The 26279-nt window shown below is 34.4% G+C and overlaps 1 protein-coding gene across 1 annotated transcript; it reads left to right on the top strand.

Moving 5' to 3' along the window:
* Positions 1 to 1411: 1411 nt before the first annotated feature.
* rnf13 (ring finger protein 13) lies at positions 1412 to 26155 on the top strand. Its single transcript, XM_051908518.1, has 10 exons — positions 1412 to 1634; positions 2855 to 2991; positions 3089 to 3169; positions 7893 to 8018; positions 11456 to 11543; positions 12975 to 13065; positions 14192 to 14297; positions 14392 to 14485; positions 22926 to 23006; positions 25128 to 26155. Exons 2-10 carry the CDS (start codon positions 2878 to 2880, stop codon positions 25478 to 25480), a joined length of 1134 nt encoding a protein of 377 aa, XP_051764478.1. The 5' UTR covers positions 1412 to 1634; positions 2855 to 2877; the 3' UTR covers positions 25481 to 26155.
* Positions 26156 to 26279: the final 124 nt, after the last annotated feature.

Genomic DNA, 26279 nt, shown 5'->3' with positions numbered 1-26279 from the left:
AGGTAACGTAGTTAGCCTACTTTATTGAGTATTTCCATTTTATGCAACTTTACTCATTTATTAATAGTAAATTAATAATTAATATATTTAAGATCATCATGTTTGCAGCAAACAATATATTTCAGACCCAGTGGAGTAATAATAATAATGTCTAGGTCTGAATTGAAATATATATATTGTACGTTTTAATGGATCACGCTACAAACATAACGATCTTATAATACATGATGTATTGCTGTGTCCGTTATCGCATAATTCCCACTTTTGGACACTTTTGCTTTAACGGACATTAGACAACACTGTAAAATCAAGCTGTTATATTCATATATTTATTGTCCAACATTCCCAATTTTTCTGATGCATGTCCTTAATTTAATTTCATATGTTGGTAATAATTCAGTGTTTATAAGCCTTTTAAAGAATTTTAACCCAAACTGACTGGGTTTCTAGAGAGCAAAGGTTTTGTGAAAGAAGTGGAAGACTTAAACACAAAGTGTGTAAAATAAACTGTAAAAAGGATTTGATGATCACTAGTGATAGTATTTTATTCTGTGTTGTCATCGTTCAGGTTGGATTTCAGCTTTAAAGTACGTTTTTTTTTTTTAACAAAGCAGCTGATCTTGCCATAGAAACTAGTGGACTGCCGACTCGCTTTCACCCCAAAATGGCGGAAATGCAGGGCGTCTGCTGGGCGCCGGTGTTTCAATGGAACGGTCTATTAAGTGTCGCTTCTTGTTAGTGTATATTCTTTGACTCAGCTAAACGCACGAGCGCTCTTCTTTGTGAGCATATCAGCGTGTGGTTAAAAACTAGCCTACAGCGCCATCTGCTGTTAAAAATTAAGCTCAGAATCGATTCAAGACAGAATCGCGATGCATTCGGAAAATCTCAGAATCGATCCACATCGAGATGAATCGATTTATTCTCCCAGTCCCAGCCTAGTATTTTTCATACATAATTATTAAGTTAATCACCAAATTTTGCTCCAAACTCTTATTTTTATACAACAAAATATATCTTTACCAGACAGTCGAATCTTTAATTTTGTGAATTTAAATATTAGATATTCAATGTCAATCCAAAACAACTGGGTAAATACACATTCATAGAATAAATGTTTTATGGATTCTTCCTCTGAGTTATAAAAGACCAGTGTAGTCTCCATGTCTCTAAAAAGTCTTGAGACTACTTGTCTCACTGAGTAAATCAAATTAACAACTTTATATGTATAGCCTCTTTATGCTGGACACTTTATGCACTCAGCTGTCGCAGCGTTAATTACGTAGCGGAGGGGGGAGGGCTATTAGACTTCGATGACAAAATAACCTTATAACATTCATAAAATATATGGATGAGTACATATAGTGCATAACATAGTGTATAAGTGCATTGTAGGCTATAGTCAAGTGGACACAACTTATCTCTGGTTCATCCTGCGTCAGTGCGCTAGAGGGCGCTGTGTGGTGTTCAGCAGGAGAGCGCGTGAGCGTGTGTGTTTGGATCACTGTTGACATTCTGGCCTGCCAACGAAATGAGCTCGTACGAAGCAGTTTGAAGCCTATAATTTCACTCAGCTGTAATGTCATTGGGGCTACATTATATACCAGGACCAAAGCACGCAATCTAATGTAATGGTAAGTCGCTGATTTATCCTGTAGTTTTTTTTTAATCTTTCTCTTTGCTGATAGAGGCACAGTAACGTCGTTTGAATGATTGTTAACTGTTCTCTTTGATCATTTTCCCCTTTTGCGTGTCAGTGTGAACATCAATATGCTTTATAATGGCATTTTGACGTGCAGACTTTAGTAATGTAATGTAGATTCAAAGCAAATCGTTAAGCTAAAGTGTGTTAGCCAGCGTGCTAATACAATCACAAACCAATGTGATTTGCGACATTACAAGTCAGTTCGAGCCAGTTTGAGTTAAAATTATGCAGATGTCAGTTAAACGGAATTGTTCTCTATGTATATGTAATCTTTTTAAGTGGGTTTTTTTTTTTTTTTTTTTTTTTTTTGCAGCCCGATGTTTGTACAAATATGCTAAGGAACTAAAAAGGAAGTTAAGTCAGATGAGTAAATTAGATAATTTAAAACTATATAAAGGATAAACATTTAGATGGATGCTATAAAAAGGTTTATTAAGGTTAAATTAAGTTTTGTAAAATTGTTGTTTCTTCAAAATTATGTTTATAAACAGTAGTCAAAAACTGTACAATGACTTGTATTTTTGTATGCAGTTAATACTAAATATTAAAGGTACTAAATAAAAAAGAACAGTTATAGATTACGTTTAAGCTGTTTTGCCCCGCCCCCTTTGATGGCCAACAAATTGTAATGTTTTTTTTTACATGTAATTTTTGTATTATTTATTTGTATTGAAATTGTAATTGCATTTTTACTTTATCATTAGTTTTAACACAGTTAAGTACAGTTCAGATTGCTACTTTTGCTATGGGTCACGAGTACGTGGGCGTGGTCTACTAAATATTGACGTGGCTTACCTGTTCACAACAAACGGTATTGCAAAAATATTGTTTTTTTTTTTGGTAGTTCGTTGTAGTTCAGACTTGAATCCACACCATTGTTGAGCAAGAAACTTTATCGATATTTTATTTTTAATTTTTTTATTTTTTTGCAAACAGCAAGCAAATTGCCAGTGTTTTATTATATTATAAGAATTAATTCACCAGTACACAATTTTTCAGAGGGCACTTAAAAGTGTACAATATACTGGATTTGTTCCATTTGCTTCCTTTGAACGGGCAAACAGGATTGAATTGGCCCTCAGAAGCAGGAAATGGTTTTGAAGGGGACTTCCTGTTGATGTGTAATGTATCAGTTCTTTGTATTTGCAGGTGTAATTGAAACAGATCTTAAGATGCTGCTCTCTTTGGGGATGCTGATGCTCTCTGCCACACAGATTTACACCATATTCACAGTTCAGATATTTGCCTTCCTCAATCTTCTGCCTGTGGAGGCTGATATATCAGCTGTAAGTTTCTCACACGCATACTGCAGCAGTAAATTGATATGCAACATTTAAACACATGGTTGTTGGACAATAATTACTGGTTGCGTTTGTTTTTCAGTATTCATTCGACAATAAAACAGAGAACTTTGATGACCTACCTGCTCGATTTGGCTACAGGCTGCCCAGTGAAGGACTGAAGGTGAGTTTGCTATATGATATTGATGATCACTGATTATTATGATCTTACGGGTATGATCTGCTGTTATGTTGCTGCAGCTTGATTAAATTCTTCACTGTTGAATTTTAGAATTCACTGTTAAAGTCTATGAAGTGGTTTATTAAAAATCCTAAGGTAAAATATGACTGTTGTGCCTGATGTCAAAAGAGGCATCTTTTGATTATTACATAATTACCTGCTTGTGATTATTTTATCAACTGCATTTAAATTTGTTGTCATCCAAATAAGGAGGTTTAAATTAAAAGGTTAGTTCACCCAAAAATGAAATATCTGTCATTAATTACTCACCCTCATGAGTAAACAAACCCATAAGACCTGCGTTCATATTCAGAAGACAAATTAACATATTTTTGATGAAATCCGTGAGCTTTCTGTCCCTCCATTGACAGCAATGCAACTAACGCACTTTCAAGGTCCAGAAAGGTAGTAAAGACATTGTTAAAATAGTCCATGTGACTACAGTGGTTCAATCTTATTTTATGAAGTGACGAAAATACTTTTTGTGCACAAAAAAAATAATGGCTTGATTCAACAATTTCTTCTCTTCTTTGACGCTGTTCACATAAGCATCACAACGTCGTTATTTATTTATTTATTTTTTGTTTCGCGTACAAAAGTATTTTCGTCGCTTCATTAAATTATGTTTGAACCACTGTAGTCACATGGACTATTTAAAGAAGTCTTTACCTTTCTGGGCCTTGGTGCGTTGTTGCCTTTGGAGGGACAGAAAGCTCTTGGATTTCATCAAAAATATCTTAATTTGTGTTCCGAAGATGAACAAAGGTCTTACGGGTTTGGAACGACATGAGGGTTGACATAAGTAATTAATGACACAAATTTCTTTTTTGGGTGAACTAACCTTTTAAATATAGAAATGCATTTTTAAGAATTTTTCTTTCTTTATTTGCATACTATTCAGTAAGTCACAGTAAGTGACAGTGACATTTATAATGCAACTTTATTCATCAAGAAACTTGAAGAAAGTGTAAGCAGCACAACAGTTTTCAACATAGATAACAACAATAAATGTTTCTTGAGCAGCAAATCAGCATATTACAATGATTTTTTGAAGGATCATGTGACACTGAAGACTGGAGTAATGATGCTGAAAATTCAGCTTTGCATCACTGGAATAAATTACATTTTACAATATATTCACATAGAAAACAGTTCTTTTAAATTGTATTAATATTTCATAATATTTACAGTATTTTTGATCAAATAAATGCAGGTGAGAAGAGACTTTTATCAAGCACAATAAAACACCAAAAATTTTAAATGTTAGTGTATGTAAAATTTGTGCAATCTTTATTTTTTTTTTTACAAGTACTGAGTGTGTTTCATCAGGTGTATGTGTATTAAGTTTACACTATAAGTGATCATGACAGCTCTTGCCAGATGTGCAGGGAAGGAGAATTTATGCAAACGTCAGGTGTTCCAGATTGGTTACCAGCATCCCTGACGGTGGAAAAAGGGGCTAGCATTTAAAAATAGATCTTTTGACCTGACCCCCTAGACTTCGGAGTTGGTGATTGAGTCAAGTTTAGTGAGTCTGGTAGCGACACTGACCCTGTTCCATGTGATGAGTGGAGATGATTGACCCAGAACTGCTGCACTCATGCTCCATGGTGCCGCTAATGTGAAACCTTACTCTCATCTGCAGAGCTGATGACCTCAAAGTGGAAAAGTCATTAGAGAAGATGTGCATACCTTCTTATTTCCAAAATGTATTGCCAAATGACTAGTTGACTGGTCAATCTTAATGAAATACTATAATAAGACACCAGACACAGATGAGACACATTTTAGTTCCCCTATTATGCTTTTTTGAATATTAACTTTGATTTAGTGTGTAATATACACTACCAGTCAAAAGTTTTTGAACAGTAAGTTTTTTTTAATGTTTTTAAAAGAAGTCTCTTCTGCTCACCAAGGCTTCATTTATTTGATCCAAAATACAGCAAAAACAGTAATATTGTGAAATATTTTTACAATTTAAAATAACTTCTCTTTTTTTTTTTTTAAATATATTTTAAAATGCAATTTATTTGTGTGTTGGCAAAGCTGAATTTTCAGCATCATTACTCCAGTCTACAGTGGCACATGATCCTTCAGAAATCATTCTAATATGTCGATTTGCTGCTCAAGAATTTATTATTATTATCAATGTTGAAAACAGTTGTGTACAGTTTCTGCCCGTGGAGAATTTTTTTTTGTTATAGTAAAAATGGAAGGAAAATGTAACTTTCATTTTTTTTTTTTCATGTATGTTGCTTTACTTCAGTTAAAAAAAAAAAAAAAAAACTTATTTGCTCAATTTTGCAGAGCATCAGTAAATGTGATTTATGATACTGTGATATTAAGTATTATAAGGACAACAAAATTAAATAATTGTTCCCAAAATTATTGAATCAGCTTTGATAATGTCGTTGAACTACTTGTCTGCTCACATTTGCATTAATGTTCTGTTCCTCATTCACTGATTTGAACCACACCAAACCCCATGACATGTTGGTGAAAACTGTCAAAAATCACATTACTTTACATCTGTGTCACTTCTCCATTTTAGTCAGGCTTTCAGCGTTATTTCCCCCATCTCATCTTTGTCAACTCAAACCAACAACCAACTCATATTTTCATATTTTTTTTCTAAGCAACAGAGTTCACCTTTGTCCAGTTCAGCTGGACAAAATGTAATATACTTATCGTCATCTATTTTTGCAAAATATTGTGTTGGGAGTTAATCCCTGCTGGAAAATCCAGCTTAATCTGGTCTCTGTTTTGGAAAATGGTAGCCGATCTAATCTAGTCATGAGCTGGTAAATCATCTTGGACCAGTTGCAAACCTGTGGCATTATGTCACCAAAGTGTAAACTTAAAGGACCGCAAGGGCTGAAGGCAACAATTGGAACAGGAAGCAGTATTAGACCACTTCCTGAAACACAGGGTCTGTGGTTACATTTGCTTTCTTTTTTTGAAAACTTGGTTCGAACTGAATATTAACCTGGCCCCTTAAGATAGTGGTTCCTTGTTCGAGATCAGCAGGTTTAGGAGACCGAACCCATTTTTCCAGCCCACTTTTTTGAAGTGGTGGTTATTACATATTATTAAATAATTTAAATGTACCTGAATTTAAATAAAAGATAAATAAAACTTAAATGAGAAATGTTCTAAAACTGAAATAAATTAAAGCTAAATAGAAATATATAAAAAATTATCAAAATGACTAAAGCATAACAAAATTAATAATTCATACCATGCTTTTTAGAAATAGCTGATAATTATTTAATTAATTGAATTATTTAATTAATATTATATATAATTATTTAATAATAGCATAATTACCTTTTGGCTGAAAGCAATAAAAGGCTGATATTAAAATGATGTACTATTTTGTCTGAATGATATTAAAATGTTAATTTAAAATTAAAATTGAAACTCTGAAATCAAATGTTTTAAATAATTTATTAGTAATTATGTAATTAGTAATTAATTAAAGTATTTAATGTAATTATTTAATACAAACAATTATGTTATAGCTAATTATTAATATTCCATATAATAATTTATTCACATTCAGTGTACATTTTGACATTTGGAGGGGGTTTCATTATTTAACATAATGTTTTAATTCATTTTTTTGTAATATAATTATTTATTAATAACAATTGTTAATGGTGGATTATTCAAACTATTTTCATACTGTTTTGTCTAAAAAATAAGTACCTTTTTTTTTTTTTTTTTTTTACTTTTTTATTCAATATAATTCATTTAATTAATATTTATTTAATTATAAAAATGTCATAGCAGATTATTCAAATTCCATACAATTTTGTCTAATTACGTTAAAAATAAAATATTCAAGTGTTTTAAACAAGTTTAAACATCATACAAAAATATAATCATGTAATGCAATTAATATTTATTTTATTAATACTTATTTAATATAATAGTTTAATTATAACAGTTATGGCTAATTATTAAAATTAAATACTATATTGCACAAATCATTAAAAGTGATTTTAAGCATCACAAATTATTATTTGTATTTTTACACAAATAAGACATTTTTCTCTTAGATGACAGCAGAGACAGTGTACATGTAAAAATTAAGGAAGTTACATATAAAAAACGTAATATCAGCTGATAACTGTTATATTGTGCATTCTTAATGCTTTTGTCATTGACTTGAATAGTGTCCTTTCATGTGGTTTGGACTGTCTTGTGTTTTCTTCTCATTTGGAGTGTTTTTGTGGCCTACTTTGTCTCATCCTCAGTCATGTGCTGGCCTCGTGCCTGGATGTTTTCATGGCCCAATAATCCATTCTTCAAAAACAGGAAGTGTCTCTCTTAGTGTAGCGACACTGGGCATTTCTTCATTTTTCTAACAGTTGCATCTTGATGATTCTGGATAATGTGGACAAGAACCTAAGTCTCGTAATGTGTCTCAAAATCAAAGTGTCTTAATTAGGTGCATAGAGGTAAAGATAAGAATTTCATTATTTGAGTTGTCCATCTTTCTTTGGACTTTTCCCTCCAAACAATTATTTATGTATCTTTCTTTCAGCAGATGGTGCTGTTGGGATTCTGTAGTCCTAGTTGACTGGAACAGCAACCAGTTGAACGAAATCTTGAGCTGGTTCTTTGCTGATTGTTTGTAATGTCATTGGTTTAATGTCCGTAGGGCTTCCTGATCGGTGCCCGTCCTGAGAATGCCTGTGTGCCAATCGATCCTCCTCCGCTGAGGGACAACCTCACCAGCGCCTTCATTGTGCTGATTAAGCGCTTCGACTGTAACTTTGACATCAAGGTAGGTTTGACCGCAGTATCACAGACCTGAAGTCGGAAGTTAGCCCATCATTTGCCAAATTGTGTGTATTGTGGAAATGGATAATTCCACAGAATTTCCCTCATAGTTCTCACAGAAAAGTTGAGAAACGTTCACAGTTAACTTTCTTCACAATACTTGACACTGTGCCAGAACATGAAATCATCCATTTGTTCAAACAGTTCATTTCATGGTTTTCTTTACAATGGGGAAAAAATCTTGGTTATGCTTAATTTTAAGGTATCCTTGTTACAGTGTAATTATACATTTAAGTACTGAGTAATATTAATTAACAACATGTACTTACTCTAGGGTTAGGAATAGGGTTTGTTTTAGGGTAAGTTGCAAGTAATTATGTTGTTACTATAGTAAGTACATGTAACATATGTAACGAACACTAAAGTAAAGGGTAACACTTTATTTTAAGGTGACGTAGTTACACATTACAACATGTGCTTACTATAGTAATAACCGTAAATTATGCATAATTACTTGTAATTATGCATAACTAAACCAAACCCTAACTGTAAATCTATAGTAAGTACATGTAGTTAATAAATATTACTCGGCCCCGTTATTTAATGCGTTAACTAAAACTGAAATAAAAATAATAAAATAAGCTAAATAGAAATATTCATAAAAACTAACAAAAATGACAAACAACATAACAAAATGACTAAAACCTAAGTTAAAATGAAAATATAAAACTAAAAGCTAATTAAAAATGCTAATTAATATGGTAACACTTTACAATAAAGTTCTATTAGTTAACATTAGTTAATTCATTAGCTAACAAAATGAGCAATACATTTGTTACAGTATTTATTAATCTTTTTCAATGCTAGTTAATAAAAATACAACCGTTTATTGGTAGTTCATGTCAGCTCAGGACTTTTAAATAATATTAATACAACTTGATTTTAATAATGTATTAGTAAATAGTGAAATTAACATTAACTAATATTAATAAATGCTTAAGAAGCGCAATGTGTTTTTTTTTTTTTTTTTTAATGTAGTTGTTGTGTGTTGTGTACCACTGCAGCTTTGAGTCCAAGACAAATTTCCTGAAAAGGACAATTAAGTATAACTCTAACTCTAAGCACTTTTCATTGTTAGTTCATGTTAAGTAATGAATTAACTAATGTTAACAAATGGAACCTCATTGTAAAGTGTTACCATATTTATTAATTTCATATTTTAATTATATGCTCTTGTCATTCTTGTTAGTTTCAGTTCTTGAACTCATTTCAGTTTGAAATGTTTTCAACATTTCTCAATTTTGTTCATCTAATATTTCTATTTTATTTTATTTCAGCTTTATATATACAGTGTGTGTGTATATATATATATATATATATATATATATATAAACAATAATAATAATATTAATAGTAATGATAAAAATTAAGTCGTACAGATTAAAGATATATTTTTATTTTATTTTATGATGACATACTCTGGGCTCTCTGTTGATTTGTCCCATCATGCTTTGCTCAGGTTAGAGAAGTATGTGTGTGTGTGTGTGTGTGTGTGTGAGTCACTCCACTCACATCTGAATCTGAGTTTCTCCTACTCGGCACAATCACAGCAGCGTTTTCAATGGCTCGTCAAAGTGCTTGTTTGCGGTCAGTTTCTCTGTCTAGCAAGCTGAACAGTTTCTAGGTCTCTAAGGACTTTTGTCATCATCAGAGTTGGTCTGGAGAACTTGCAGATGCAGGTGGTGCTACCCTCCAAAAACATAAAGATGTGTATGAAATAATAATTCATACTATTTATTATATTTGTACACTCAAATCTATTCATAATGTAAGGAAATTGTGTTATTGATTTGTAATCGTTGCAACACATGACATTTTTCACATTAAATCTTTTTGTTGTAAATTGTATGACAATATTTCAAAACCATACGAAACCAACATGAATACAAATTTTATATTTATATTATCAATTCTAATGTGACATTGTGATCATCATTTGACACAATGTGTCAGTTATAAATGTAAACAAACCTAAATAAGATTTGAGAGCCAGATCTTATATATATTTTAAACTATAAATAAATAATTTTTTTAAATTATATATATATATATATATATATATATATATAATTCATAAATTATATTTTTGTATAAATTAAAATATTTTACATTTTATGTTTTTTATACAGTTATACATTTATTTTTTTTAGTTAAATGCATTTTTATATTTTTTTTTTATATTTTTTCCTATATATATATATGTATGTGTATATATATATATATATATATATATATATATATATATAAAATATGTATGTGTATATATATATATATACATACATTTTTTAAATATTATACATGTTTAAATAGATTTAGAAAAAGCCTTTTATCAATTATAGATTTTTTTTTTATTTTTTTTTTTTATAAATTCTGAAATTTTTTTTTTTTTAATTTATAATTTGTATTAAAAATGTCCTAACACTGCTACTAAAAATACAAAAAAAGGGTAACAAAGAAACACCTCTGTCCAAGTACGCAAATGTGCTCCTAAATGCAAAATAAGCCCCCGCTCTTTAAGACGTGCTTCAGTGCGCACGTTTCATGCTGTTGGCAAATAATATGCAAAGACTTCAAGAGGTTTGCCTACAGTTTCTGTTCACCTGCAGGACTTTGGACGACTTCCAAACATAACGCCTGTCGCACTTAGTTAAAAATATTTTTCCTATACCACTATAAACCGTTTGGTGAAGTTAATCATCTACAGCACTGTGGAATTTGTGAACCTTTTTAAGGTGCATAGAGACGTACGTATGGTGGTAAAGTAAAAAAGCATACACGTTTGACATGTCTTTTGCAAATTTTTCTAATTCAGTCCATTAAAATTGTTTATGTTGATTCGATGCTCCTGATATTATATCTGTGACCTTCACGTGACATGAGTGTGATAGATTTTTATTTCCATGGAAAGTCTTGAATGCTCTTATCTCTGTCTGCGCAAACATGCACTAATCACTAATCCAGCACTGTGAGAATCTGTGTGTGAATGTGAATCTGAACAGAGACTCTCTTTGCATATTTATAAATTCAATAATACTTCACTGGAATATATTTCGAAAAGATTTAGGTAATAATATTGGTTGGTTGCATTTAATCTGACCATGTAATTCTCAGTTCTGCCATGAGTGGCCGCTGTTGCTCAGTGAACTGTGCAGATGAAATGCAGGCTGTTCAATCGTACCAAAAACAAGACAAGAAAACACTCAAGCAGAGCTGAAATGTCTCTGACAAATCTCTACTGCACTAATGTCTTCTCTGATCATCAAGCTTACTGAACCAAACTAAACCAAGCCATACACGTGTCATACAAGAGCTGTGTGTGCGTATGACGCCTGGTGCTTGTCTGAACACAATGCTTCTGTCTCTATCCTCGTCCTTCTTCAGGTCCTCCATGCGCAGAAGGCAGGCTACAAGGCGGCGATTGTCCACAATGTGGACTCTGATGACTTAATCAGCATGGGATCCAATGATCGTAAGTTCCTGCACACGAATGCATAAAACATGCAGCGGAGACACCAGCTCATGTGTTCTGCTGTGGGACAATGCTTTGATTCACAAACCTCAGCCTGGGTGCTGCTAATAATCTGTATTTATGAATTCTGACCAAGTCATGATGCCGTTCCATTAAGAATGTTTGGACGAAGCCCTGAAGGCCAAACTGGAGGAACCAACTTTCAGCGTTCTTAATGAATAGTTCACCTTCATCATTTACTCAGCATAATGTTGTACCAATACAACTTTGGACCCCATTGACTTTCATTATATCAACTAAAACAGCTGAAACATTCTGCAAAATATCTAATTTTAAATATATGTAAATTAGTGTTGTCAAAAATATCAATATTTCAGTACGTATCGATACTGAAATATCTGAAACAATTCAAATACTCCTTTTCTGCAGTATCGATACGCCGGTACCAGCTGTGCGTTCTTGCTCTCTCTTCTCTTAGATGGCAAATTGACACACAACCGCCTCCTCTCATTCACTTTTCTCATTGCTCAAGTTGAATAGTGTTGGGTGTTAGTTCCTGAATTTCGGTGCGGGGTTGCAGGTATTGTGCATAATTTTACTCATTCTTACAGGTTTTGCGCTCACACCAAAAGCACGCACACCACTGATCTATATAAGTGGTGCGCACATAAAGCCACTTCTCAAACAGCTTGCAAGTACCAAATTGAGCTCTTTTTAATGGCTTATTGTGCTTAAATGGTCAAATACACACAAAATTATGTCAAAATGCCCATCTTGGTAAGTATTCAGGTAAATACAGTCAGTTTTGTAAAGTAAATAATTGACAAAGAAAACACATGTTGTGTTTCAGTATACTGGAACCGTGCATAAGCTCTTAAAGTGACAGCAGCCTAATAAACCTGCTGCCGTCTGTCATGTTAATTAAAGAACAAAAGACAAAGAGAAAATCACTCACTGCTCTTGACTGAATAACTTTTGTAACTTTAATTGTAAGCATTAATCTTAATTCAATTTTTACAGTGAAGACTATCCAGTGTTATTTTACATTTGATTACTTTATTTGATTTCTGTAGTATTTCTTACCTGAATACTACTGTTAGACCTACCTAAAAAACTTAAAGCCATGTATTCTCATGTGTGTATATATATATTATTGATAGGAATAGAGTGTAGGATTGATCTTGAGCAGATCTAGACAGGTGGTGCTGGGGAGGAGGAGGGCCAAAGAAAATGATCATTTGTTTATTTATTTATTTGGAGTAAACTATCCCTTTAAAGTCGACATAAAATTAAAATCAACTTCATTTAAAATTTTAAAACACTCATAATAATAATTTCACAAGGGTTTGTTTAAAGAATCAAACTGAATCAGAATAAAATCTGGTCAAGTTTACTGTCCTAATGTACATTTGTATTTTATGTTTTTTGCAGTGGATATTCTGAAGCAGATAGACATTCCATCAGTGTTTATTGGTGAAGAAGCGGCCAACTCTCTCAAAGAGGATTACATCTATGAGAAAGGGTGATGGCTTAGATTTCACTACTGAATACTTCACTGTTCTGATGGTTACTTAATAGAAACATATGCTGCAGTAGCATATCATATGACATGATAAAAAGTCTGCTGCTTACACAAAGTCTGAAAATATAAAATATTCCCAAAGAAAAATTGACTTGAGTGCATCTGAAAACAATTAAAAGGTTGACATATATAAAATTATTTATATAATTATTAGGGCTGCCCCCGACTAAGGATTTTTCTAGTCGACTATTAGTCGTTCATTTAAGCCATTAGTCAACTAATTTGCACATTTATATTAATTTAATTACTTAAATATACTGAGGAGAATACTAAACCAAAATAAGCGTCTAATATATATGTGTGTGTGTGTGTGTGTGTGTATATATATATATATATATATATATATATATATATATATATATATACAGGCGTAATATAGCCTGTTCTCCGCACATGTAAAGCTTGCCGCAAAGCTTGTCACCGGCAAAAGTAATGATTATGAATGTGTCGGGGAAAAAAACAGCAAGGAGACATTTTAATTATTTATTAATAAACTAGTGTTTTCTGAATCAGTGTTGGCTACAAAGATGAAGATGACGATGCTGCCTCACCATCTCCGCAGTATAGTGAACGCGCCTATAGAGAGAAATGCACCTTTCATATAGATTACATAAGCAGAGAGTATTTCTTTTCAATTTGAATTGGTTTGTTTAAAAGTAGACATTTCAAGTTTTACAGCACACATTTATCTAGGATAATGTTAGAGAGAGCAGCCATGTAAAGTTGCTACTAACATGTTTAAAATGATAAGCCATATTTGAGGTCGATGGGTGATAGGTAAACGTTTGGATTTCCTGCCTGACATACTGTAATTACAAGGACAAAACAATCCGCCTTTAACGATCTGTCCCTCACAGACTGCGTTACTTCACAACAAGGTTTTTTTCTGCGACTAACCTACTAATAAAAATTTGGTCTCATCCTCTTCTAGTCGACTAACGATTAGGTGGCTATTCGGGGGCAGCCCTTCTATATACTGTATATATCTCAACAGGATCAACTTCTTGTTTATATACCTGTTGTTTAAAAGCAGTATCACACTCACAGTCTTGCTTTGTGTTTTCAGTGGTCATGTGATTCTCATGCCAGACTTCAGTTTGCCTCTGGAATATTACCTGATCCCATTCCTCATCATCGTTGGAATCTGCCTTATCCTTATTGTAGTTTTCATGGTGAGTCACGGTTGTGTGTATTAAAGAAAAATAGGTGAGAAAACAGGTGAATATATTAGTTTTGACTGACATATTTACATACTTTTAATCTCAGATCACAAAGTTTGTACAGGACAGACATAGAGCCAGGAGAAGTCGCTTACGCAAGGACCAGCTGAAGAAACTCCCCATTCACAAGTTTAAGAAAGGTAAGACATGTCTTAAATGGAATCAGACACTGAGAATACATTGTGGCTAAGTGTTCAAATACATAAAATGTGTCATACAAAAGGTTTACTTATGTGCACAACCGTCACTAAGATTTTTTTAAAAGAATTTTCAAGTTTTATTCAGCAAGGACACAATTAATTGAAAGTGACAGTAAAGACATTGATATTAGAAAAGATTTCTATTTCAAATAAAGCTGTTTTTTTAGCTTTCTATTCATCAAAGGATCCTGAAAAAAAAATCATAGTTTCCCCAAAAATATGAAGCAGCACAACTGTTTTCAACATTCATAATAATCAGAAATATTTCATGAGCATCAAATCAGCATATTAGAATGATTTCTGAAGGATCATATGACACTGAAGACTGAGTAACGATGCTGAAAGTTCAGCTTTGATTACAGTAATAAATTACATGTTACATATATTCACATAGAAAACAGTTATTGTAATAATATTTCACAGTATTACTGGAGAGGCTTTAATCATTCTGGAATCTGATTTAAACTCAACTGAAAAGATTTGATTCATGTCGGTAAATCAGTTCTTTTAAACTATCCATTTTAAATGAATTTAGCTGCAATTAATTTATAGTTCTCTGGAAATACAGAAAAATTCACTTCCAAGTAATTTCAAAGCAAATACATACATTCCAAAACAAATATTATTTTAAAACCTGTTAAGATTATTTTAAAAAATCTACTTTTGTTGTAAACCGTTAACATTTTCTGATCTTAAGTGTCAAAGATCCCATTCATGGCTGTCTGGTTGGTGTCTTGTTAGAAAATGCAGTGTTTTTATGTTCTTTCACTTATCGCTTGTATTAATAGTTTATACGGAAAATTGGCAACACTTCTCTTGTAAGCAGAACACTATATACTTAGGATATATACAGTATCTCACAAAAGTGAGCACACCCCTCACATTTTAGCAACCATTTTATTATATGTTCTCAAGGGACAATACTATAGAAATGAAAATTGGATATACTTTAGAGTAGACAATGTGAAGCTTGTATAGCAGTACAGGTTTACTGTCCTCTGAAAATAACTCAACATACAGCCATTATTGTCTAAATAACTGGCAACAAAAGTGAGTACACCCTAAGTGAACATGTCAAAACTGTGTCCAAAGTGTCAATATTTTGTGTGAGAACCACTGTTATTTAGCACTGCCTTAATCCTTCTGGACATGGAATTCACCAGAGCTGCACAGGTTGTTGCTGGGATCCTCTTCCACTTCTCCATAATGACATCACGGAGCTGCTGGATGTTAGACACATGGCGCTTCTCCACCTTCCGCTTGAGGATGCCCCACAGGTGCTCAATAGGGTTCAGGTCTGGAGACATACTTGGCCACTCCATCACCTTCACCTTCAGCTTCCTCAGCAAGGCAGTTGTCATCTTGGTGGTGTGTTTGGGGTCATTATCATGCTGTTCAGCTCAGTTTCTGAAGGGAGGGCTTCATGTTCTGCTTCAGAATGTCACAGTACATGTTGGAATCTATGTTTCCCTCATTGAAGCGCAGCTCCCCAGTACCAGCAGTACTCATGCAGCCACAGACCATGATGCTACCACCACCGTGCTTGACTGTAGGCAAGACACAATTTTCTTGGTACTCCTCACCAGGGCGTCGCCACACATGCTGGACACCATCTGAGCCAAACAAGTTTATCTTAGTCTCATCAGACCACAGTACATGGTTATAGTAATTCATGCTCTTGGACAGGTTGTCTTCGGCAAACTGTTTGCAGGCTTTCTTGTGAGCCAGCTTCAGAAGAGGCTTCTTTCTGGGACGACAGCCATGCAAACCAACTTGTTGCAGAGTGCGGCGTATGGTCTGAGCACTGACAAGATGACCTTCCGCTTCTGCAACCTGTAAAGCAATGCTGGCAGCACTCATGCATCTGTTTTTCAAAGCCAGCTTCTGCACCTGACGCACAGCACAAGGTCTCAACTTCTTTGATTCAACTTCTTTGGCCTGTTCTGAGTGGAACCCATCTTGGAAAACCTCTCTCTATGACCCTGGCCACTGTGCTGTAACTCAGTTTCAGGGTGTTACCGAACTTCTTATAGCCTAGGCCATCGTTGTGGAGAGCAACAATTCTAATTCTCAAATCCTCAGAGAGTTCTTTGCCATGAGGTGCCATATTGAACATCCAGTGATCAGTATGAGAGAATTGTACTCAAAGCACCAAATTTTAACTGCTCTAATACAAGATCCACACATTTGTATGGTCCTGTCAAGCAGACAAAAACATGAACATGATGAATAGGACATGTGGCTTTGCATGGTTAAACAACATACAACTGTTACCACTTAGGGTGTACTCACTTTTGTTGCCAGCTATTTTGACAATAATGGCTGTATGTTAAGTTATTTTCAGAGGATAGTAAATCTATACGGCTATACAAGCAGCACATTGACTACTCTAAAATATCTCCAAGTTTCATTTATATAGTATTGTCCCTTGAGAAGATATACTAAAATGGTTGCTGAAATGTGAGGGGTATACTCACTTTTGTGAGATACTGTACTAAGTGAAATAGTCTAGAGTATTGCTATCAAAATTACTGTCAAAATGAAACTTGTAGCCTCTTTATTTTGATGTTGCTGGGCTGTCAACATTCTGCATTTTCCATACGGGATGGACAGCCTGGCATTGTGGACGTGGCGAATGTGGGTGAAATGTGGAATTCCCCTCCCGCGCTGGAGCTCTCAGCGTTTCCACCTCCTCATAGTGAATCATTAAGCCATTTTACAACCAAATCAACACCGTGACAATTAACCATTCACTGTGTGCCTGCATGAATGAGCATCCTGTTCAGCTTGGTCATAATGCGAGCATTACAAATGCATTCAATTGTACATGTGAAATGTTGGCACATTCTGTAGATGTTCCTCCCGAAGCAGGTGTCAGGCGTCACTTTCACTGATTGGTGTTGAGAATAAGGAAACTGTTTGGTCAGGCTTTAGGTTACAGCCACCTGTGTTCATGTATCCTCTTTCAGATGAAAGATGTGCGAGATTTCGTGATGCCAGTGGGCCATCGCCAGCAGAAAGTGTCCGATATGTCTTTTACGCATCAGATATTCAGAGCAAATGAGAGTCATCAGTGTGAAGGTCATTTGAAATTGTTTCCATCTCATCTATTTACCAGATGTCATGTGGATAATTTCTCTACCACATTATAAGTAAATGCGAACAGGACACATTCTTAAAATTAGTTTAAAAAAAGGCTTATGCAAAATATATGGATATGAGTGGGCCAGCTTGTCTAAAACAAAGATGTTTAAACTACTCAACTTTTTGTTTATTTTATTTTTTAAATCTAATTACGAGTGTAAGGAGGTGGAGCCATTGCTGTTCAAAAGCTTCCTACAGATAATTATAACAATATTAGCGTCCACACCAACACATAACATTCTGTACGCTGCAGTTTTGTTGTCTGCCGCTTTAAATGCTCAAAAACTACACACAGTGCAGTGCTTCTGGGTTCTACGTCAGAACACTGTTGGTAGACCGTATTGGTCGACGCTGTTTACATGAGCACCACGATGCATGCGTGTGATGCTGATGCAGGAGCTGGCCAATAATGAGCCGGCGTTCTGACGTAGAACCTGGAAGCACTGCACCGTGTCTACAACATAAACAGCGTAGGAGACTGCCAGGGAAGATAATAAATTGTTGGATTAAGTCGTTATTTTTGTTTTGTTTTTGCGCACAAAAAGTATTCTCGTCGCTTCATAACATTAAGGTTGAACCACTGTAGTCACATGGACTATTTTAACCATGTCTTTACAACCTTTCTGGGCCTTGAAAGTTGCAATGATAGTTGCTGGTGGTTCAGAAACCTCTCGGATTTCATCAAAAATATCTTAATTTTTGTTCCTAAGATAAACGAAGGTCTTAAGGGTTTGGAATGACATGAGGGTGAGTAATTAATGACAGAAATTTCATTTTTGGGGGAACTAACCCTTTAAGGTACAATAGCGTCACCTACTATGTTAGAGTGTCAACCAGATTATTTACGATATTACTGCATTTATAGTTGGGCTGTTAATAGATTAATCGCACACTTATTGTGAAATTAAGCACCCACCGTTTAACTTGTTTAACATGTTCATTCTGTCATTTTTTGCTTTATCAAGCAAAGTAAACCATCAGATTGAAGGGTGATTCTCACAAAACTGTATTTTCTGCAAGCTTTTTTCAAGGTAAATTTAGGTGTCTTTCCAAAAAAGGACACTTGGAGACTCCCAAAGGACACCTAATAACCAAATTATATAAAGAGTCCATACAATTCATAAATTTATGCACACCAAAGCACCCATGAAGAAAAAAAATTACAGAACAAATCTTTTCAGATATCACAGTGTACCGTATGTGTACAGTGCAACAGAAAAGAGCTTGTTTACAGTGTAGACAAGTCAAGTTGCAATAGCGAAAAGGACCACATTTGTGCATCAATATAACTGTCTCATGCGTGCTTACTGTATGACTCGTGTATGTCAACGCATTCGTCTTTACCTTCATTGCAATCCTCATAAATCAACTTTACTAGCGAGACACTGGTTTACTTTATTCAGCCGAGAAATGCAGTTTGGGTATCATCTGGACATACAGCGGTGTGATGTTTTGCCATTCCGTTCAGTCTTTATTTCACACGGCGTGATGCATGAGGGCTCGCGATCTTCAGAAACAATGACAGAGCTCGTGTTTTAAAGGGTTAGTTCACCCAAAAATTAAAATTCTTTCATTAATTAATTAAGATGAAAAGCCATTTGTTTAGATATTGGCGCAACTTACTCCGAAGCATGTGTATGATGAGTATTTTGTCATGGGTACATGACAAAAAAATCCCTTCAGTTTCCTAGATTAACCCACTGACACATCTTACCCCATATCATTCTCAACACATGCAGTTCCGTTTCAACATTACTAAGCCTTTCTAATTCCTCTCACACAGATAAAGCACAGCAAACGTGTATGTTTTACCCTCATTTCCACCTTCCTCTCTTTGCCGTTCATGGCATCTCTGCTGACTCATTAGTTTTCTTCATCCGTCTGCTGTGCTGATTCATCTGTTCTGCTGCCCGCTGCAGTCTGCCTCAATGACCGAGTGAGCTGTGGGTTGGGTGGGTTTTTCCTGTCATATGACAGTGCAGCTGGACCACAGACTCAACAAACAGCTGCTGTCATGGCCGTTACTGCAGGCACCGGAAAACACAAACTCTCACCGGCTTTCAGCAGTGCTGCAGGCTGGTGCAGTGCATGCAGATAAAGACGGATCAGGGATTTCAGACCTTGAGAATTAAACCGTTATCCGTAGCTATGTCTTAGAGTTTCTAACTATGTAACGGAAAGAGCAAGCATTTCAATATATTGCACAATGTTTATACAGGGTGTCTGCAGGGTTTTTAAAATCAAATTTAAGGTCTTTTTTAAGACCTGCACATATAAAATTATTGGCAGGGTAGAGCAATGTTCATGGTAACATTCTAAACCGTAAATAGGCAAATACTTAAGGGTCTATAACTGGATCATTATTGCAGTGATTATTATGTTTCTAGCATGTTATATATTTGGCAACAGTTCTTCTAACCCTAATTGATGGAGTGTGTAGCTTTTCATTTCTTAAACAACCATGTAGGAAGATGTATCATGGCCATATTCCAGGATGACAATGTCAAGATTCATTAGGCTCAAACTGTGAAAGAATGGTTGGGAGGGAGCATAAAGAATCATTTTCACACATGAATTGGCACCTCTGAGACTAGACCTTAAATTCATTGAAGGACTTTGGGATGTGCTGGAGTAGACTTTACAGAGTGCTCACCTCTTGCATTGTCAATACAAGATCTTGATCAAAAATTGTTACACCTCTTGATGGAAGTAGCATCAAAACATATATTTCCATCAAGAGGTGCATCAATTTTTTGTTTTGGTTAATGTTCTACTGCCAAAAAATCAGTGCAAATATACCGCAACTATTGGATATGTCAAACAAATTTGCAAATGCAAAAAATGTATGAATCCCTAGTGTACTTTATATGATCTTGAGGAAACTTAATGGTGGGAAAAAAAAACTAATTATAGTAAAATTTCTCTCTCAAAACAAACAAACAAACACGATTTGCTATACTCATAATGGGCCTCATTCATGAAACTTTCGTGAATACATGAATAAATTCAGAGTAATTTGCGTGTAAAATTGACAACTCTCTGAAAACTCTCCTCCGGATTCACAAAAGCTTCGTAAACATCAGATTTGATTGTTAAACGTGTGTATGTTAATGAATTCCAGTCATTCATAAATAGGGCGCTCGTGCACGCTTATTCACAATTAGCATAATCCCCCCCTATGAAATACAATTTAGCAAATTATGTGTCCAGGAATGCTGTGCAATCTTCTGGACTCCCTTCTCAATTTTGTCTCCAGTATATTGCATAAATGCAAAAGAGACTATTAAAAAAAATAAATATACAATTAACGTGTTCACCAAAGCGTTTTTAGCCAGCTGAAAAAAATGCCTGGTGCTCTTCTGAAAACAGCCAGCTGGTGGCGCTTGAGAGTGCTTTGGAGGTGTAACATTTTTTCATCTGAGACACATTGGTTGCTGTGATTTGGAATATCCATGGCACTAACGTATTACTAGTATATTATTTTGAAGAATATTACTGAATATAAAAATACAGTACTCAGCAATATTAACTTCTCCATTGTTGTTCAGTTGTTGTACAAGTAGGATGGTTGGTTGGTGTAGTATTTGTCTTGCCCCTCCTCCACTGTGATTGGACGGATGGGTAAAAAGTGAGTGACGAGCACTGCGTTTTACCTAAAGTTGAACAGCTACAAAAAAAAAAAAAAAAAAAAAAAAAAAGAAACAAATTCATGAAATATTATTTTTTATAAATATTATGCTACATAGTGCATCAAAATGCAGTGTCATCAGTTTGCCTAAGAACACAGAACGTTCGAATATTTTACGGACAATTTACACATGGTAGGGAATAGGTGTAAATTTCTTTTGTACCAACTAACAATTTGAAAATAAGAACATTTTCATGAATTCAAAAATTTACATTTGAATGGCTTTACGAATGATTTACATAAATCGTTCTTCTCGTGTTTCATGAATGAGGCCCAATGTTGGTTCATTTTCTATTGCCAAAAAGTCAGAGGCAGTATATCATGAATATTGGATGTTACCCAGCAGTTAGAACATGATAATGGTAAACTGTTATGAAATGGCCTTTGAACATTGTACTGGGTAATCTAGTAAAAGGTTTTCTCCTAAACCATAATCATCAGTTCTGAACAAATGAAGAATTTTTCCTGCAAGGTCATTCACTTCACAAAGTGTTCAGATGTTTCAGTTGTAACAGTGGATTGGTACTATCCAAACCTGTTACTACAGAGCAGCCTGCTGTCACTGTGAACTCTGTGAACAACAAAACCCCAAAGCATTGAGCACAAATAAAGTCACTGACATCCTAGTGACAAATATAAGCTTGTCCATATACGGTCACAGGCAGCCATGGTAGTTTGTGAGACGGCAAGAAAATGTGTTCGTTTACTGCTTATATAAACACCGACCATCAGCAGAGTGGCTCCTTCATTGGTGGAAAAAAATCTGAAAAAAGGCAGAGGAATTTACAGGGAGGGCAGGACAAATTCCTGGACTTATTGAGACTGGAATGTTTTCCTTGATCCAGGACACCCAGAATCTAAAAGGAAATGCTGCAATCACAAGTGTGCAGATCAGAAGCCCATTTAGTGAAAGTATTGATTTGAAATTACGTATAATGTTAATGCAACTGTATTTATTAACTACAGCTGTCAAAAATAAGCTGTTAATTTCTGTCTGTTTTTAATTGTCAGCAACGTTTGTCTCACAAGCAATAAGTGTAAATTCTTGCGATACTGACGTATCATAAAATATTGATACCAAATGTTTTAACTAGTAATTCTCTTGCTTATTGTGAAAATTAATGTGCAAAATATGAACTCTCATTCAAACAGAGAGAGCTGATATTGACAGAGACAAAATATTACTATATACAACACAATATATTAAAGTTACAGCTAAATGTGAAACTTGTTATAACTTTGTGAAGATTGTTTCAAATTAAAAAGACTATAGAATGTTAAAATGATGGCTTTCAAATATACTGCAATGTCGAATGGTGATAATTACACATTTCATCACTAGAAATTGAGAAAAGAGATATGCCATTGATCAAATATTTAAAGTATACGTCTTTGCTGTTTCTAAATTAATTTGGAGATTGAATGCTAAAATGTATTGCAATATAAAAATAGTACAAATTCTTATGTTGTGTGCGATTGTGATTTATTATAGAGCAATGTGATTTATTAAATAATAGCTACAGTTAGCTATTTCTTAATGTCTCCTAGGTGATTCTTATGATGTTTGTGCCATTTGTTTGGATGAGTATGAAGAAGGAGACAAGCTTCGGGTCCTGCCCTGCTCACATGGTGAGTTTGTCTCATTCTTCTGCTTGATCAGCAAATAATACAGTTTGGTAAGGAATTTACAGCCTAATATTAGTTAAAGAAATGTTCTGGATTCAATACAAGCTCTATTAACAGTGTTTGTTGTTATCAACTAAATTATTAGTTAACTAAATTATTTATTGTGGTAAAATGGATGTAGTTGTCACAGAAAATGTTGCAACCACATGACAAAGAAATAAAATTAATAAATTAATTAAATGAAATAAGGCATTGTAAAAACAGTTAAAGTCAATTTATATATATATATATGTGTAAATTTAATTATATATGTATAATTTAATGATATCATACATATACATTATATATATATATATATATATATATATAAAAAATTATACATTAAAGGGTCAGTTCACCCAAAAATGGGTAATTTATTACTCACCCTCATGTCGTTCTACACCCATAGACCTTCGTTCATCTTCGGAACACAAATTAATATTTTGGATGAAATCCGATGGCTCAGTGAGGCCTCTATTGACAGCAAGTTAATTTACACTTTCAGTGCCCAGAAAGCTACAAAAACTATTTAAAACAGTTCATGTGAGTTCAGTGGTTCTACCATAATATTATAAAGTGCTGAGAATATTTTTTTGTGCACCAAAAAAACCCAAAATAACGACTTTTCAACAATATCTAGTGATGGGCGATTTCAAAACACTGCTTCGAATCAGCGGTTCGGATCACGTGTCAAACTGCTGAAATCACGTGACTTTGGCGCTCCAAACCACTGATTCGAAACAAAAGTGTAAATTAACTTGCTGGCAATAGAGGCCTCACTGAGCCATCGGATTTTATCAAAAATATCTTAATTTGTGTTCTGAAGATGAACGAAGGTCTTACGGTTGTAGAACGACATGTGTGAGTAATAAATGACATTATTTTAATTTTTGGGTGAACTAACCCTTTAATCTGTACCATATATCTATTATATTAATATAGATATAAAGATTACTTTAATTAAAATAGTGCAATTTCTTTGATAGTTATGAATAAATTAAAAATAAATACATTAAATAAATTAAGCTGTGGTAAAAAGTTTCCAAGTCAGTTTTAATGTGACATTCAATAAAATGGACAAAGGTTTAAAACATTTAAATATCACACATATATATACATACATACTTAAGGTACACTGTATATTAAGTTTTAAAGGGATTGTTCACCTTAAAATTAAAATTAAGGGTTCATTTACTTACCCTGGTGTTGTTCTAATGCCATATGCCCCTCTTTCTTTTATGGACCACAAAAGGAGAATTGTTCTTTTTGTTTGTTTTTTTCCCACTCGTGCTCATCCATATAATAGCAGTGAATAGCCATATAGAATAGGATGATCCCATGCGACACGTGTCATATATTCCAAATGTTCTGGGGGTTTACGATGGGGTTTGATGAAAAACAAACCGAAATTTTATGCATTATTTAATGAAATTCTTGACCTTGGCTGTTGGTCTTCTGTGCTTGACTGCACGTTCATGAGACTCTATTAGTGCCACAGTTCACTCCGTCTTGCCCAGAAAAACACAAGTTGTGAGAAATCAATATTAACAAAAGCCTGACATGAAATACAAAACCTAGAAGTCCCCAAAAAGTATCAGTGTATTTTCTTCAGAGTCAAAGGTGTATATGACTTTCTTCTTTCAGATGAACACAATTGGAGTTATATTAATAAATATCTTGACGCATCCAAGCTTTATAATGGCAGTGAACGGGACCAACTGGTATGAAGCTGAAGAAAGTACATCCATCCATCATAAACGTACTCCACACGGCTCTGGGGGGTCAACTTAATATTCATCTATTCCGTATTCAACTTGCGCTGGGCACTGACATTATATGGACAAGCGCGAGCAGGACATTTTTTTTTTTTCTTTTGTGGTCCATAAAAGAAAGGACATATGGCATTAAAATACCAGGGTGAGTAAATAACACTTTCATTTTAGGTTGAACTATCCCTTTATGATAGTTTTTAATGAAAATTAGTTCAATTTCTAAATTAGTTACTATTAAATTAAAAGGATTATCATCTAATAGATCACTTTTGTCAGGATCTCTCGCACTAATTCTATCTGCACCAATTATCAGCCTATCACTGCAAGTGTGTTGACCCATGGCTGACCAAAACCAAGAAGACCTGTCCGGTGTGCAAGCAGAAAGTTGTGCCGTCCGATGGCGACTCAGACTCTGAGTCTGATTCTGGTGACAGCGGCGGCGAGGAGAACGAAGTTTCGGAAAACACGCCCCTGCTGCGATCTCTGGCCTCTACTAGCGCCCATTCCTTTGGCACCATGTCCGGCTCGCCGTCCCAACATGAAGTGGAGTCATCGGACTATGACGAGCACAGTGACACTACCGATAGTGAGGAGGAGGTCACAGTGGAAACTGTTGTCGTACAGCTGCAGCAGGGGCGTCCGGACAACATGGACGCCAACGCCTAAATGTCAGCCCTTGATAACTCAGACTCTTAATAGAGATTCCAATACATTTCACGATCACTTACAGTTTATCATTCGAAATCTGTTTAACATACACCGTGTGCAGCGATACTATACAGCAAAATTTTATATATATATATATATATATATATATATATATTATATATAAAAAAAAAAAAATGTATATCACGATTTCCCCCAAAAGATGCTGCGAAATTTATTACGCACATTTTTGCCAACCTCCACAGATGAACGTCACCTCTGGGAATGTAATTTGTGCTTGCTGACAAAATGCCAAACTCATCTCAGACGTGTATCCGATCGCAAACAACTGCATGTTTTATACGACACAATGAGACTTTATTATTGACACGTCAACAAAACTGATGGTTGGTACAAGTTTTAGTTTGATCATTAACAGTGGAACCGTTCTAAATATCAGTCACTCGGAAGTGATTTTGGAAGTGTAGTTAGGTAATAACACATCATTTATGTACTGTAAGTAAGAAATAAGTTGGGTAAGTAGGAGTTGAGTTTTTGTTATAACACAACGTGAACTGTTACCAATGTCTGGTTGCCTTTTAATGTTGCTGTACTGTAAATATATCAATTTCTGCTCATCCTTGTTTCTAAGTAGTCTATATTCATTTCTCTTCATGAATAAAATACTACACCTTTTGTTGTTTTTGTGTCAATTTCTCATCTGTCATTTTGGAAAGCGGCACATGGTTTTTTTTAAAAACACAATATTGTGGAACTATACGTGGAAAAGATTGTGCAAATCTACTAGATTTTGTGCAAA

This window comes from Ctenopharyngodon idella, chromosome 10, assembly GCF_019924925.1.
Source record: "Ctenopharyngodon idella isolate HZGC_01 chromosome 10, HZGC01, whole genome shotgun sequence".
Taxonomy (NCBI): Eukaryota; Metazoa; Chordata; class Actinopteri; order Cypriniformes; family Xenocyprididae; genus Ctenopharyngodon; species Ctenopharyngodon idella.
Note: the sequence above shows the minus strand (reverse complement) of the source record. Positions and strands in the feature narration are given on the sequence as shown.